This window comes from Mercenaria mercenaria, chromosome 2, assembly GCF_021730395.1.
Source record: "Mercenaria mercenaria strain notata chromosome 2, MADL_Memer_1, whole genome shotgun sequence".
Classification (NCBI taxonomy): Eukaryota; Metazoa; Mollusca; class Bivalvia; order Venerida; family Veneridae; genus Mercenaria; species Mercenaria mercenaria.
Genome location: NC_069362.1, coordinates 110206258 through 110220934, shown reverse-complemented (window position 1 = coordinate 110220934; position 14677 = coordinate 110206258). Strand labels below are relative to the sequence as shown.

Below are 14677 nucleotides of genomic sequence, written 5' to 3'. Positions count from 1 at the left end.
ATACCAGTAAGCCAGTAAGATGGAAAAGTAACCAAGTACAAAACTATAACCATTTACAATAAATACCTTGCAATCAGCAGATCTGTGCAGCAAGTAAATCATTTACCCATATCAATAAAAGTCTGAATGAATGAAAACATTTGCCATGTTATCAAAGAAGTATAAAACGATAAGACAGATACTGCACAATCTGACAACACAGATGACTGACAATCTGAAAACAAACTCTCCTCTGATTGTCAGAAGTATACATTGTATCAGGATACCCAGGTAATTCCTGAACATGAAATCTGACAGCATTCCTATCACACTGCTGATTGGCTTTAACATAGAACATATGGCACTTGTAGCTGCGGCTATTTCTATTAATCCTCTCCAAAAACATTTAATACACTCTTCAAAGACATTAGGTTTGTCACTTGTAATTGGAATATATGGCCTCTTAAACTATCATTACAGTGATTGTCTCATCGATGGTTGTCAGCTTGAACACCTACAGTAATTGTTTGTCTCCATGCATTGTTCTGGATTTAAAGACAGTGAGTGACATACAAATTTCTAACGGCTTTGTCAATTAGAAACACACAAAAAGTGCCTAAAATGACAACTTGGCAGACAACTTCTCAAGATAAATTATTGATATTCTGATCATTTTTAAAAAAACCCAAAAAACTTTGAACAAAGATATCTATGAAATATTTATAGACACTTAGAAAGAAACACAGATGAATAAGACAACTTAGAAAGAAATTCAAGTGCACAAAGACAACTTAGAAAGCGACTTAAGCCAAAAAGACAACTTTAGAACAATCATTAAGTGCATTAGACAAATCAGAAAGAAACATTAGTGCATGGGTCAACTTGGAAAGAAACATTACGGAATGAGGCATTTTGAAAAGAAACAAAATGTGCAAGATAACTTATAAAGAAACATATGTGCATGATACAACAAAGAAAGAAACACAAAAGCACGAGACCAACTGTTTAGGAAAAGATTGTATGTTATATGTAAGATACAGTTCTAAGACTCTTAGTTCTGACCACAACATGTTGTCTACTGTCAAGTATATGAAACTAAAATGACAAAGGTGGAGTTGCAAAGATTACTAAACATTATTAAACATCAAGACTGCATCAAATGTAGCTCTTGCAAATGTCAAGATTTCAACAAAATTTAATGTAACTCTGACAAATGTCAACACAGCAACAAAATGTAAATTTGACAAATATCCAAACAGCAACAAATGCGACTCTGACAAATGCCCATATTGCAACAAATATGTCTGCTCAGTATTTCCTTAACCCCTTGAAGGATTTTAATATGACTTGGCTGTAATATTCTATTTATCAAGACAATGTGCAGAATTCAAAATTCACCCCTGTCAGCTTAAGGTCAAGGTCACAACTCAACTATTTAACGGTTCCACCCAATACCATAAACCCTTTCACTATTCATAACAATGGCGGGGGATATAGCTGTCTTTCAGACTGCCTTGTTGTAATTTACAATAAATAATTTGAGTGGAATAATTATCTATTTCTAATATACCAATTAAAGTACAAGGTCCTGAAATTATTTTAAACTGAGCAAGACTTAACCTTTAGCCTGCTGACGGCAAGTAGTTTTGCCTTGGCGACTAGTGCAGACAGTAAATTTTCACTGAACACCCCTTTGAATAAGACGTTGTACTGCCGAAATTGAATGATGGACCAGTCCATTAAAGATATTTTACAAAAGTTATGTCTTCCTTCTATTGCATATGTTTTATAGATTTATTCCTTCTGAATCTTTCAGTTTTAAAATATTACCATTTTAATCAAACTTTTCAGCAACAATAAATATGATTATATTTATTCAAGATATTTTCTTATTTTTACATCTATTTAATCTTCAGCCGAAATTGCTTCAGTATTTATTGTCTGCACATGGTCTGCTTCACAAGATGAAGGATTTATATTGGAATGGCGGCCCTGTCAGTCATCTCATTGCTCGATGTCATATCATATTTGATGGAAGAGCCTAATACCAGTTTTAAATTAAGGTTACCATCAGGACTGCCAACAAAATGGCGACCAATAGAAAAATTTGTTGATCAATGTATCATACAAATGGTCATTTTTGTAAAATGTCTAGACTTATTCCTGTAATATCTTGTGTAATATTTTTTCTGTGTTATTGTAAATCCTCTGGGGAAATGAAAATATATCGGCATCAGACACTGGCAATTGTAACAAATTAGTCTTGCTTTCTTTACTAAGAATCAATGCATTTGAATAAACATTTACATCAGACTCTTGTGCACTAGTAGCAGGAGCATTTCTGATCAAATATTCCTAAAACTCCTGCAATGTCTGTACATACAAGAGGTTGAACACAGCTAAGTTGGTCCAATCATTTGAAAATGGGGTCAATATTTCTATTTCTTCTTCTTCCGAAACAATACAAACATAATCTCAAAATAAATCTAAGACTTTACTGGTATTATCTGGCTGAAACATTGTTGTACAATGCTACTTCTCATACATTTAATGCTCCTTAAAATACCTTAGTTGCCTCGGTCAAAAAATAAAATTCTGAAGTAAATCGCAGTATCATCATACCCAAAAGAGTCTGTACAGGAGGTTAGATCCCATCATTGTATGTCACTCTTACAAGACTAAATAAATTCCAAAATTTACTGTACCCTTGAGCCTCTTGCAAGATTTCAATCTATTTTTGTGGAAAATTAGGTCTGTTATATTGGTTACCATAGAAACAATCAATATGGAATATTTGGATATAAAATCTGCTCATAAAAAAAAGAAGTATTAAACAATAATTTTCATGATCATGACACTAGTTGTGATCTTGCAATGTTTGAGAACGTAACAACGAGAGAAATGTAAACACAATATTACGATACTGCAAATACAGAATTGACATCAACTACTGAAATAATAATATTCTAGAAGAGCTGGAGTGCAAATATGGCTTCAAAGATGAAACTCCGATGTTTCAAACAAACAGTGACCTCGGCTATTTCTATAAGATGTGTATTTTGTATAATGACATTTTCCTGTGAGTCAATGTAAATAATTACTAGCGATTTATTACTAGCACAGGCTCATCTGCAGGAAGATTTACTGGCAGAAATTCAGAATGAACTCTATGGCTACTTCACTGCAGACACTTTTGATTTGTGTAAGATCATCCATGTTTTTTGTATCTTTTTTCTTGGACCATATTTTTAGCATCAACTGTAATCTTCAGTGTAAACAGGTGGTATAATAATCTATGGTTGTTTATGCAAGAACATATTCCACAGGTAGGTAGTACTACTCAAGAACCCCATACATTCCATGCTGTGCTTGATTTATTACAAAAACTGGCATTTACAGCAATAAAGAATATATCTGGCACACTTAGAGTGGATACTTATTGACACTTGCAGGAATATTCCAAGCATATTTGTTAATATTCCAATAGATATTTACAGCACTCTATTATTAAAGTGGCTGTGCAATGGTTTTTTGTGGCCAAGTGGCTTAAAAAGCCATTATATAACAAGGTACTGATTTGATCATGATAAGACAGAAGCCACATAAGTATATTCTTTCTACAGAAAAGTATATGGCAGCATCTATAAATGCATTGACATTATGGGACTTGAAAAAATATCGGTAACATTTAATGCACAAGTAACCATAATTAATAAACTTGAGTCTCATTTTCAAGAGATAGCATTTTCTCCAAGTCATGTTTGCATTAATTTCACAAGAAGCAAAGGTCAATCAGCAAGATTTACAACAAAATGACATTTCTAGAAAATCTGTAGAAAGAATAATTTTATCTCCTGCCTCTGGAAGTCCAAGTGTTCCATCTTCCCATTAAAACAGATCTTTAAAGCATTTACGCTCCTATATTGGCCATTATTTACACCATTTCAATACCCATGACACTAGGTAAGGAATCTAAATGCAACTGTCAGCAAAAAAAACTGTACTTTCTCTGGCATTATAGGGTGTAAATAGAGACAAATCTTCTATTTTAGATTTCTATGTTTTCAATGAAGTCAGGTTTTTCAGGAGCAATCACCTCCATTAACATCTACAGTCAAGAATCTTGGATGCTGCAAAATGTCAGTAAGGTGTTGCTTCAGTATTACCAACCATTGTTTCAAAGAAACATCAAATTTTCATATATTTTCTTTAAGAGTTCTACTAATCAATGCTAAAAATAACATAATGTTATTATGTTTGTTCTGATTTTCCTTGACATAATCATTCTGCTTTTTGAAGTGGAACTGTCAGATTTTCTAAAGTTGTTACCTGGCAAGGCCGTACTACTGAGATGAAAGTGAGACAAGAAAGACAACTCTGTCACAGAGACTGTACAATTCTGTGACACTGACTCACAAACTGCTCAGCTGTAAGTAGCAAAGCTGCAAAATAAAATCATTTCACACAATGCTCTTCTGCCACATGCCAATCACACCTTTCATAACTATTCTTCAGCCTACCTGTTAGCACAAAATATCACACATTATTTCTAAAAACATCCCCCCAGCTTGTATCTCATCTTTCAACAAAATCTGGCAGCAAAATATATACTAATTATCCCAATAAAACAACAAAATCAAAATTCTTAATTGCCTCAGAAAAACAAAAATAGGTCAGCGATGACTTCTTGCCCTGTTTTTCTGAAGTAGATGCCAAGATTTATCAAACTGTAATATATCAGGTGGTCTCCAGATTCTAGGTTAACCCAAAACTGTTATAAGCCAAGGACCTTATGTTCTATGAAATCAGTTTTGATTATTTTCTACATCATGATGGAATCATTGCAAAATCTCTTCTGATTATAGTCAACGTCAGCAAATATTTATATTAGGTGGTACAGATACACTTTTGCTGTACAAGCCTTCTGTGTTTTGCTATGATAAGTTAGAGTATAACTGTGTAATTACATTTCTTAAGCCATTTCCAGTAATTTTTTTTTTAGTTTTTGGGTTTAGCCCCATTTTTCAACAGTATTTCAGTTATGTAACAGCATGCAGTTAACCTAACTAGTGTTCCTGGATTCTGTACCAGTACAAACCTGTTCTCCACAAATAACTACTAACTTCCCCACAAGAATCAGAAGTGGAGGACAGATGATTTCAGACACAATGACTTTTATCAAATCGTCACAGAGAACATACGCCTCTGGGATTAAACTAATGGCCCCGTGAACCGTAGATCTGCGCTAGCGTTATTGAGCGGGCGGACTCATCCATTATGAACTTAGATGGTGTGATTTAAAACCCAACAAAACAAAAGTAAAAATAAGTGGTGCATTAGAGTAGACAGCCCCTCCATTCAATGCAAATTTCTTATAGAACACTGTATCTCAATTAATCTACTCCAATTGACTTAGCTGATAGGGGAGGTACCAGTAATATTTTCAGATTATATAGAACTCTCTCATTATTCAATATTAAGGCAGATAAACATTCCCAAAAATCCTTTGATCCTAATAGATCAATCACTTACTATTTATGTACATGAATATTCATGAAGTTGTAGACAACCCAGATTAGATAGTGTTCTAACAGATGTGATTCCAATGGTAAACAATATATACTCTGTCTTCAATACAGAATGATTCTTCGTCTATTTTGGCTTTCATTGAATTCTGTATACGCCACCTTATATGTTTAAGGAATATAACAGGCTATGACAAAAGCACTTCAGACCCCCTCACCTCTATGTGAATGCTTCTTGTACCATCATAAAAAGGGAAATAATCAATATGCATTTAGCACCGACAAAGATGTCCAGGTTACATATTACAATAACTGCAACAATATCTGTCATGGTTTCTTCAATACAATAAAACTGCAGCAACCGATACATCTATGCCCTTTCAATGACACATTCCTTCAGAAAAACTTTCCTATGAAACGATCTTGCAATACTGCATTCTCAAGAGCTTAAAATGTCTGTATGCCATTCCGATTACAGAATTAGAACATCTCAGAGAACCGATACCTCTTTCTGACTCACTGCATTTTAGACGTAACTCATAATTCAAAATTTTACAATCTTAGCCATCAAAAATCATGGGCAGTAAATAACCCAAAAGAAGCTAAATTCAATCCAAAGGAAAGAAAATTAACGGAAATGAGGTTACAATGATCCTGCATATTCTAAAAGACAGAGACAATTCCGTCTCCACTAAAGTAATTTCCTAGTCAATAATAGAGGCACTTGGAGCCAAAAAATGACAATCGCCTGATAATCTGCTAATCAAGTTACCGCACAGAATATAAACACTAGCTTTTACTTTTATCAACTGCCTGATCAATAGGAACACTGACGATTTAAATAGGCACTCTCTGATGATAGAATTCCGCGAATAGACACAAAAGAAGACGGAAAATTACAGGTCTACTCTATATAAGCTGAAAATCACCTCAGTGCTGAGGTAACGAAATATGTACTTATGTATTGAATGGTACCACCAACAAAATATTTATAGTCACTGTCAACATAAAAGATGCTGACATTTTGCAAATGAAACAAAACAAGCAGCCTATGATCCAATGACTTTTGACAGGACCCAGGTTTGAGACTGTGAATTATGGGTTTTTAAGATCTAAAGAAGAGGACTTAAGGGGAAATGCCACAGTTGCCTATATGTGTATCAAATGTGTATCAAATGAAATGAGTATCAAAAATCATAGGTACCCAGGCTTGATCTTGAGTTATCTGCCCTTGAAAGTAGATTTTTTCAGTATTTTCCGACTTTCAAGGGCAGATAATTCATGGCCAATGCTGGGTTCCTATGGTTTGTTTCATTTCATATTTTTGTTTTTGATTTGATTCTCTGTCAGTAAAAAAAGTTTAAAGAAGAAATTCCTTCTGTAAGAAAATTTTTGCCCCATGTCATTATGGAGACTGTTGCAAGTGTCTTTAACTATGAACATGACAAAATGATACCGCAAAGTTCTGGTCTTTCCCATGGTCCGAATTCCTTTAAATTTGTGTACTGACTGCAAATGAAGTCTGAAACAGAAATAAAATTTAAAATACACAGTTCTCTTGCTTTGATCTTGAATTATCTGCCCATGAAAATTGAATTTTTTAGTATTTTCTGACATTCAAGGGCAGATAACTCAAGATCACTCTTGGGTACCTATGCTTTTTAATACATATTTCCGTTTTAAACTTGATTCTCAGTCAGTACACAAAGTTTAAAGAAATTCTGCCCGTAGGAAATTTTGTGCCTATATACATATAGGCAACTGTCCCATTTCCCCTTAATTGGCCTACAGGTTCCCTTGAGGAAGGATTCAACAGTAACCCCTCAAATATTTCCAGTTTTTTTTTTACTTTACGTCATTGTGACAATCCTAAATTTGACTAAAATGGCCTGGCTTGGACAAACTTTGTTAGCAGCAGATGTAAACACTAGCCTAAGGTTCTTGCAAAGTAGTTTATTTCATTGAGATAAAGACTTGAAAGCTTTTATCTTACTTAAAACACTCCTAAGGCAGTCTGAAACTTGAACCCAAAGTATCTGCTTAAATTCTATTGGGACCACTAGCCAATGCCTTATGTCTGTGAGCTGATACATACAGCAGTCCAAACATGTCTGAAGTCACAGTATATATGTATGTTTTATAGCTTAATAAGCTAAACTTGTCTAAAACATACCATCTTCCCTACAGGGCAGGAAAACCTCCATTTTGAGTGTGAATATAGTCCAAAATGTAATATTAATGCATATTATCCTGAAAAACATTTAAAATAATAATGTACCTGATGGTGGACTGGTGAACTGTTGACAACATTCTGGTATGATGGTGGAGGGGGTGGGGGCAGCACTGTCACCTTCGAACACTCATCTGAAAATAATAATCAATACAATTAATGAAATGATATTTCACTTCCACTTCCATTGGTAATGAAATATACACCTACTAGATTGTTTGTTTGTGTTTGTTTTGGGTTTAACGCCGTTTTTCAACAGTATTTCAGTTATGTAACGGCGGGCAGTTAACCTAACCAGTGTTCCTGGATACTGTACCAGTACAAACCTGTTCTCCGCAAGTAACTGCCAACTTCTCCACATGAATCAGTGGTGGAGGACGAATGATTTGAGACATCTACAAATACTTTGTACTTTGTAATAAAGTCTACTACTGAAATATAGTCATGTAAAATAAAGTTTAACATTTATCTTTAATTTCTGATTTGCTCAACAGTTTTAAAGTCTCTAAACACATGCAAGTTCAGTCTTGTTATCAATAACATGTGTACAAGTCACAATAACTAAACTTATAATTTACAGCGCGTTATTTTTCTCAATTCACAAAACTTTTCTGTCCTAGATTATACATATTCCAAACAGATAAAAACATAATCAACATGCATCATGCAACTTCTGAAACTTACCTGATTTTTTGGCCGACATTAAGATTACTTTAATCACATAGTTAATCCATTAAAATATAATCCAGGACTTTAAACATCACTTCAAGAATAAACACTCTCAACCTCACTCACACACAGGAAACCAACGCCATAAAAACTCAAACAAATAACAACAACATATTCCTCAAAAGAAACAACAACCACAACAACAATTATTGTAAAACACCAATTAATTAATTAATACACTCAAATAATGTTGAAAATGTCACAAAAATAAGTTTTTTAGAAAAAGAGAGAAAATGATATCGGAAATTCCGCCAAGCGTATCAACACAGATTCTGAAAACGTTTTTGATGGCACAATAATATACATGGTGAAAGATATATAGAGTAGTATTCACTAGTGTTTATATTTAGCACACATCAGAAAAACCTGGTATATAGATCATCACTGAGAAAAACATACTATCAGGAAAAAAAAAATTGGAATCTGTGAAATCGCTATTTTTTCTCTTTGGTCGATCATGAAAGTAAAACTACTGTTTATCAAGTACACTACCAAAATCTGATATTGTTATTTTTTCAGATGGATGAAACTGTATATAGGGTGAATGAAAAGTGGAGTGATACTGGTACACCATTAATCATCATGTGTGACCTATTATCTTATGATGTTTCTGCCTTTTTTTCTTTTTTTTTGATTAATATCTATCTAACAGTCCTGGTGACCTAGAACTTTCTAACTTGTTCAGATTCTGATAATAGGTCAAAGACACTTTAAAAGTACTTTTAGTGATGGTATATCTTTTGTGTTTAATTTTATTTCTTAGTTCTGGGCAGTGAATGCATCTAACACATGGATGACCTGTCAAACTTCGTTAACTTGAACTTGGATAATTCATACACAACCCTTCTCTGGAACTTGTTGTCAGGTCCCGGAAAAATCCCTATATATTAAATTTTGTTCAATCGCTTGATCAAATTTTGCAGGTCCCATCAAGTTTGAGTTAACGATGGTCGACTGTATAAACATATCAGCCTTGTTTTGGAGTAAGTGAAACAAGGAGCTGCGTTCAATAAACGCTTGATGCCCCCAGTGGTATCCTTGTCGATAGATTTTGCAACTAAGTCCAAAACGAGGTCAAGGTCAAGGTCAAACTGAGGTCAGGTGATGTTTGAAGATGAGGAATGGTCACAGTTTACATCTGTATTAGTATCAATTCATTCTGGTAAGGGGTATTGATGCTAGACAAAATGGTCCCATTTGGTTAACCAAGAGATGGCCCATATAAAGCAACCTAAGTCCAAAATGAGGTCAAGGTCAAGGGCAAACTGAGGTCAGGTGATGTCTGAAGATGAGGAATGGTCACAGGTTACATCTGCATTAGTATCAAGTCATTCTAGTAAGGGGATTGATGCTAGACGAAACTGTCCCATTTGGTTAACCTCGTACGGATGGACGAACAAACGCACGGACGGACAGACAGGACAATCACTATATGCCTCCCTCATCAGTAGATGCTGGGGGCATAAAAAAGAAAACCAAAAATATAACTTTCAATTTACTTATTTCGTAATTAAAGTCTCTATATTAATATTCAAGCTAAAATTCATGAGCCATCAGCCTTGCATATCAATTGTTCATACAATATGAATGATCTCCCTTGCAAGTAAGGTTGTTTTCATTTCTATATTTAAGTGGCAGGGGCCAGTTTCGCATTTGGCCCGGGTACGTTTTTTAAATAAAATAGACATATGTACTTTACAGGCATATATATTCAACTGGTTATTTATGATGTTTATAGAACTAAGGATTCCTGCATACGAGTGATTATTGTGTAAAATAAATATGTGCATGTATCGATTTTCCTAGCTCCATGTAGACGGCCGGGTCTAAAACTTTACCTGAGGTAACGGAAGTCAGACGAATTGGAAACAGTCCTCCATCCATCCAGCTTCAGCTCAAATTTGCGGAAAAAGTAAACGGTTATGTGATACTTTTCTTCCCACCATTATTTTTGTCTGGCCACATGCTTTAAAAATATGCATGTGTTTTAGGTCAGTCATTTGCAGATAATACGGTACAGGTCGCGAAAGGAGTGCATTTTGGGCCATTTTTGTCTAAAAATTTAGTGTCCTGAAACCTGCGTTTTACTCGTTTTTATCACAGAAGCAACATAATCGGCAGACTGAAAATGTCACATAATGAAGTGCAATGTCTATGCGAGACATTCGCTCAAAAATTGCCTTGAATTTGTCGAAATTGGATTTTTTATGATTTTTTTCGCACTGGTATCAGCGCAGAGTTGTGGAGTTTTCAAATTTACTGTCCCTTGCCCCCATAAACATAATAATGATACATTTAATGGTACAAAATAAATCCTTAAAGGGAGATAATCTTTCTCTTAACTTATCTACCAATGGTCTTCTTTTTCAACATGATTTTGGATACAAATAGCAAATTAAGTGGCTGTGTAATATAGAATCAGAAGTAAATATACATGGTCCAAAAATAGTTTACAAGAATCTCAAAACTGCAAAACTTATCAGTTTGAAAACACTTCCAACATAATAAATTTGAAAGAGAAAAGATTAGACACAGTTGATATACTGATAGTTCTGGCACAATATAGCACCTCCACAACTAATGATTAATTCCAGTTAATGATACTCGTTAAAATCTGGCAGTAGTTTTATTCTAAAACAATCAGATAAGTCCATGCCAAACTCTGGCGGGGATAATCTGACAAATATAACAGCATCCAGGTCTTTGGTAATGCCTCCAAGGTCTGCCAGCTTGTCGAAATAATAAATAATCTGTTAAAAAGTTACACTTGAAAAATAGGGAAATAATTGTATTGAAAATGTACCGACACATCATTCATAACTGAGGAAAATGAAAAATAGGAAAAGTACTGAAGACTAAAATAATCTTTTAATATGTTTAAGCAGGCAAATTTTAGCTTTCAGCATAGCAGAGCAAGTCCTGTGTTTTCTTGACAGCTGTTAAATAGTGATATGGAAGAACTAACGCCTAAATAATGTTCTGTTTGAAATTCGTTAGTCCATTTTTGTGATAATTTAAACTTCTAAACAAGAATGAGAAGGTGGATGAATGACCCTCTAGTTCCTTACACAGCACATTCACCTATTGTAGAATCAAACTTCCCTCCTGTAAACTGTTTCTTCCTTTCCTTACTGACCTTAACAAGCGGAGACTTAACCCTTACCCTGCTCAATTTCTAAAATGGACTAGTCTATCTTTCATGTATTATTCGAAAGGGTGTTTACTGAAAATTTACAGACTAAATAGTGAACAGTGCAGACCATGATCAGCCTGCAAAGGCAAAATCACTTGCCGTTAGCAGGCTAAAGGTTAACCTAGCATGGCAGTAGGACTGCTACTACTCAGGGTATCTGTACAAGAGATGTTCAAAGGAAGGACTAAACATTACCACTTTGGAATGTGTTTACATGACAGCTGCAGGACCTATCAGGCAAGATGTCAAGATGTAAAGGGGCAAAGGTTATATGCAGGGGGACAGCTGCAGAGAGGGGTATGTGTTTTCCTCATTATATCTAAGCCAATTAGTGCCAATGACATTCTAATCATAACTTCTAATCAAACTATCATATCCTATATGCTACTGAATTGCTTTACAATAAAACCTGAGAAGCATAATTATCTACATTTTTACTGGTTTATGTAAGTTTGAAGTAGAAATATTAAATCTGCTTTCTTGCGAAAAAATAGTGCTGTTGTCATGCATGAGGTCTGGCATCGAACCCTAGCTGCCAGATCTCTACCTGTGACTGTCTAACTGGAATGATCTATAATACTGAGATGGTACTCTGAAATTCTGAAACCATATTCAATATATACTGCTTCTAACGCATTTATAGACAAAAATTAATATATTTTCTCTGCAATACTATATTGGCTCACTTTGCGTGACCTTATCAACAGCTCACGCTAAGGAAAGACAATGCACTTCTGTAAAAATATACTCAGAAATAAACAAAGCCATGCATTGAAACAGCTAGTCATAATAGCAACACTTCTATTTTTTCTTCTTTCTTTAATATTAGTTTTCCTCTATAAAATCCAAGGGAGAAAAGACCTATGCTTACAATGTACAGATCAAAATAATAAAACATTATTTCCATGCATTTCATGCATGTTTCGAAGATGGGCATTTCAAAGAACTAAGAACCATAATCTGGGGAAAGTGACATGTAAAATTATCATAAAAATGCCAAAACCCTGGCCAAAGGAGAAAGCAAAAGTTAATTTTTTTCTAAACTTAATATCTGCACAATTCCTGAGTCATACATTTATTTCTTCCAGTTTTTCCAGTCAATCATTCTATCAATAACATATTTTATGTGCACATTTTTCCATCTTGGAAATTGCTCTACAATACGAAATATGGTCTCGAATCTTTTGCATGAAAGACATGAAATAGAATTGCGAGCTTATAAAAGGCAAAAATCTTTCTCTTTATTGATATAGACCATCCACTGCACAAATGAATCACAAATTGCCCACAGCCCAAAACTTCACATAAAACACATTAGGGTTTTCCATTTATCCCACCCTAGGGAGCAAACATTGGACACTTTCCTGACACAATGACTGCTCCTTTCAGACATTCTGTCTCCCAGCGTAATGTCCTGATAGCAACCAGTAGAAGTTCTAGATAAGCCAATTTACAAGGAAACATGAGGGAATGTGCCTTTAATTTTGCAGAATGTTTTTGACTTTCTACGTTTTTTTCCCCCAGAATGACTAATCTTGAATCTGTTATATTATCTCAGAAATTTCATGACAAAATAGACAAACATCATGAAAACAGTGATATTACAGAATGCTCATGTAATGAATCATGAATAAATAATTCTGACAATGATAATACAATTATGCTCATGAGCAAATAGAATTTAACATGAAAACTCCCACTAACAGTTGATATTACATTCAGTAATGCAGTTTGAAAAATACAGTTCCGTATTTTTTTCCATTTTGAAAACAATCTTCTGTGCTCAGGGGACTCAAAACATTTTTTTTTCACTTGCAGAATATCTTTTTTCAGGGCTGAATTGTAAATGGTCAGCCTTGAAATGTTGACGTCGAAATTTTTTTTTGATAAAATGTTATTGCATGTTGGGGTTTTATTTCAGCTGTTTTTATAGCCGTTATTCGGCTATATTCCCAATGCCAAAAAGTATGTATTTTCCCCAAAATGGTGCAAAAATTCCCAATTTACATTCTGAAAAAATTTTCATCAAAATTGCACAAACATTGACCAAATTATGGACAATTTTGTAACGGAAGTATGTTAAAGAGGTTGTACAATGTGAAACAAGTGTATGAGAAAGTGCTTAAACACATCCTTACTATATCCTATGGGACTAAATATTTCCCAATTTGGAACATTTACATGTCAAAATTCCCAATTTTGGGGGTAAAGGCTATGTTCCCAAATCAGCTAGAAAAAACCCTCTGTGTGTGTGTGCAAAGCTTTTCTCTAGACTGCAAAGACATTTAAATATTTGCATATCTCATTATTCTGCATCATGGCCGATTTTCCCTGGACAATAATATATATCTTTATACAAGTCCAGGCAGACGTAAATATGGTAGCCTTCCAAATGCAGAATTCCACAAATGAAAGAAGACAGTATCAGCAAACTTTTCCTTCTTGCTACATCATTATACTGATCTTAAACAGAGGGTATAGTTAATCTCTGATAACCTTTTCCATAGATGCATACTTGTTTTTTTGGAAATGCCTGGACAACCGCAATGAAAATGACCACACATATACATGTGTAATGTTATATACCCATAAAAAGCTCTTGCAAGTTTTAAATTTCAACCTTTTTGGGATCTGATTCATATGTTTTTCTAAGTTTTCACTTAGTCTGCAGAAAAACACCCTACTTTTCATGCACACCTCTCCAAAAATGCAAATGTAACTCCCAAAACTCCTCTCCTATTCAAACTGATTCTGCAAATAGCTTGTGCTTAACCACCAAAATAAATCGTTACTGAATATTAAATCTATATATCCATAAAAAGTCTTTAAAAAACACCCCACTTAATGAGTACCCTTTTGTCCCATCACCAATGCAGAAAGCATAACACTCATTCAAAACATCTGAAAGATCAAGATCTACCTTGAAAATATGAGTCTTCCGGAGGCTCAGTCACAATAATTGGTGGAGGTGGGAGGTCTACAAAATATATTTTTTAAAATATTTCAAGTAATAGTGTGCCT

The 14677-nt window shown here is 34.4% G+C and overlaps 1 protein-coding gene across 1 annotated transcript in view; it reads right to left on the bottom strand.

Moving 5' to 3' along the window:
• LOC123562450 (caskin-2-like) overlaps positions 1-14677 on the bottom strand; it is a 65190-nt gene that overhangs the window by 25207 nt on the left and 25306 nt on the right. The window contains 2 exon segments of the mRNA XM_053537530.1: positions 7783-7868; positions 14577-14633. Coding sequence (XP_053393505.1) covers positions 7783-7868; positions 14577-14633 — 143 coding nt within the window.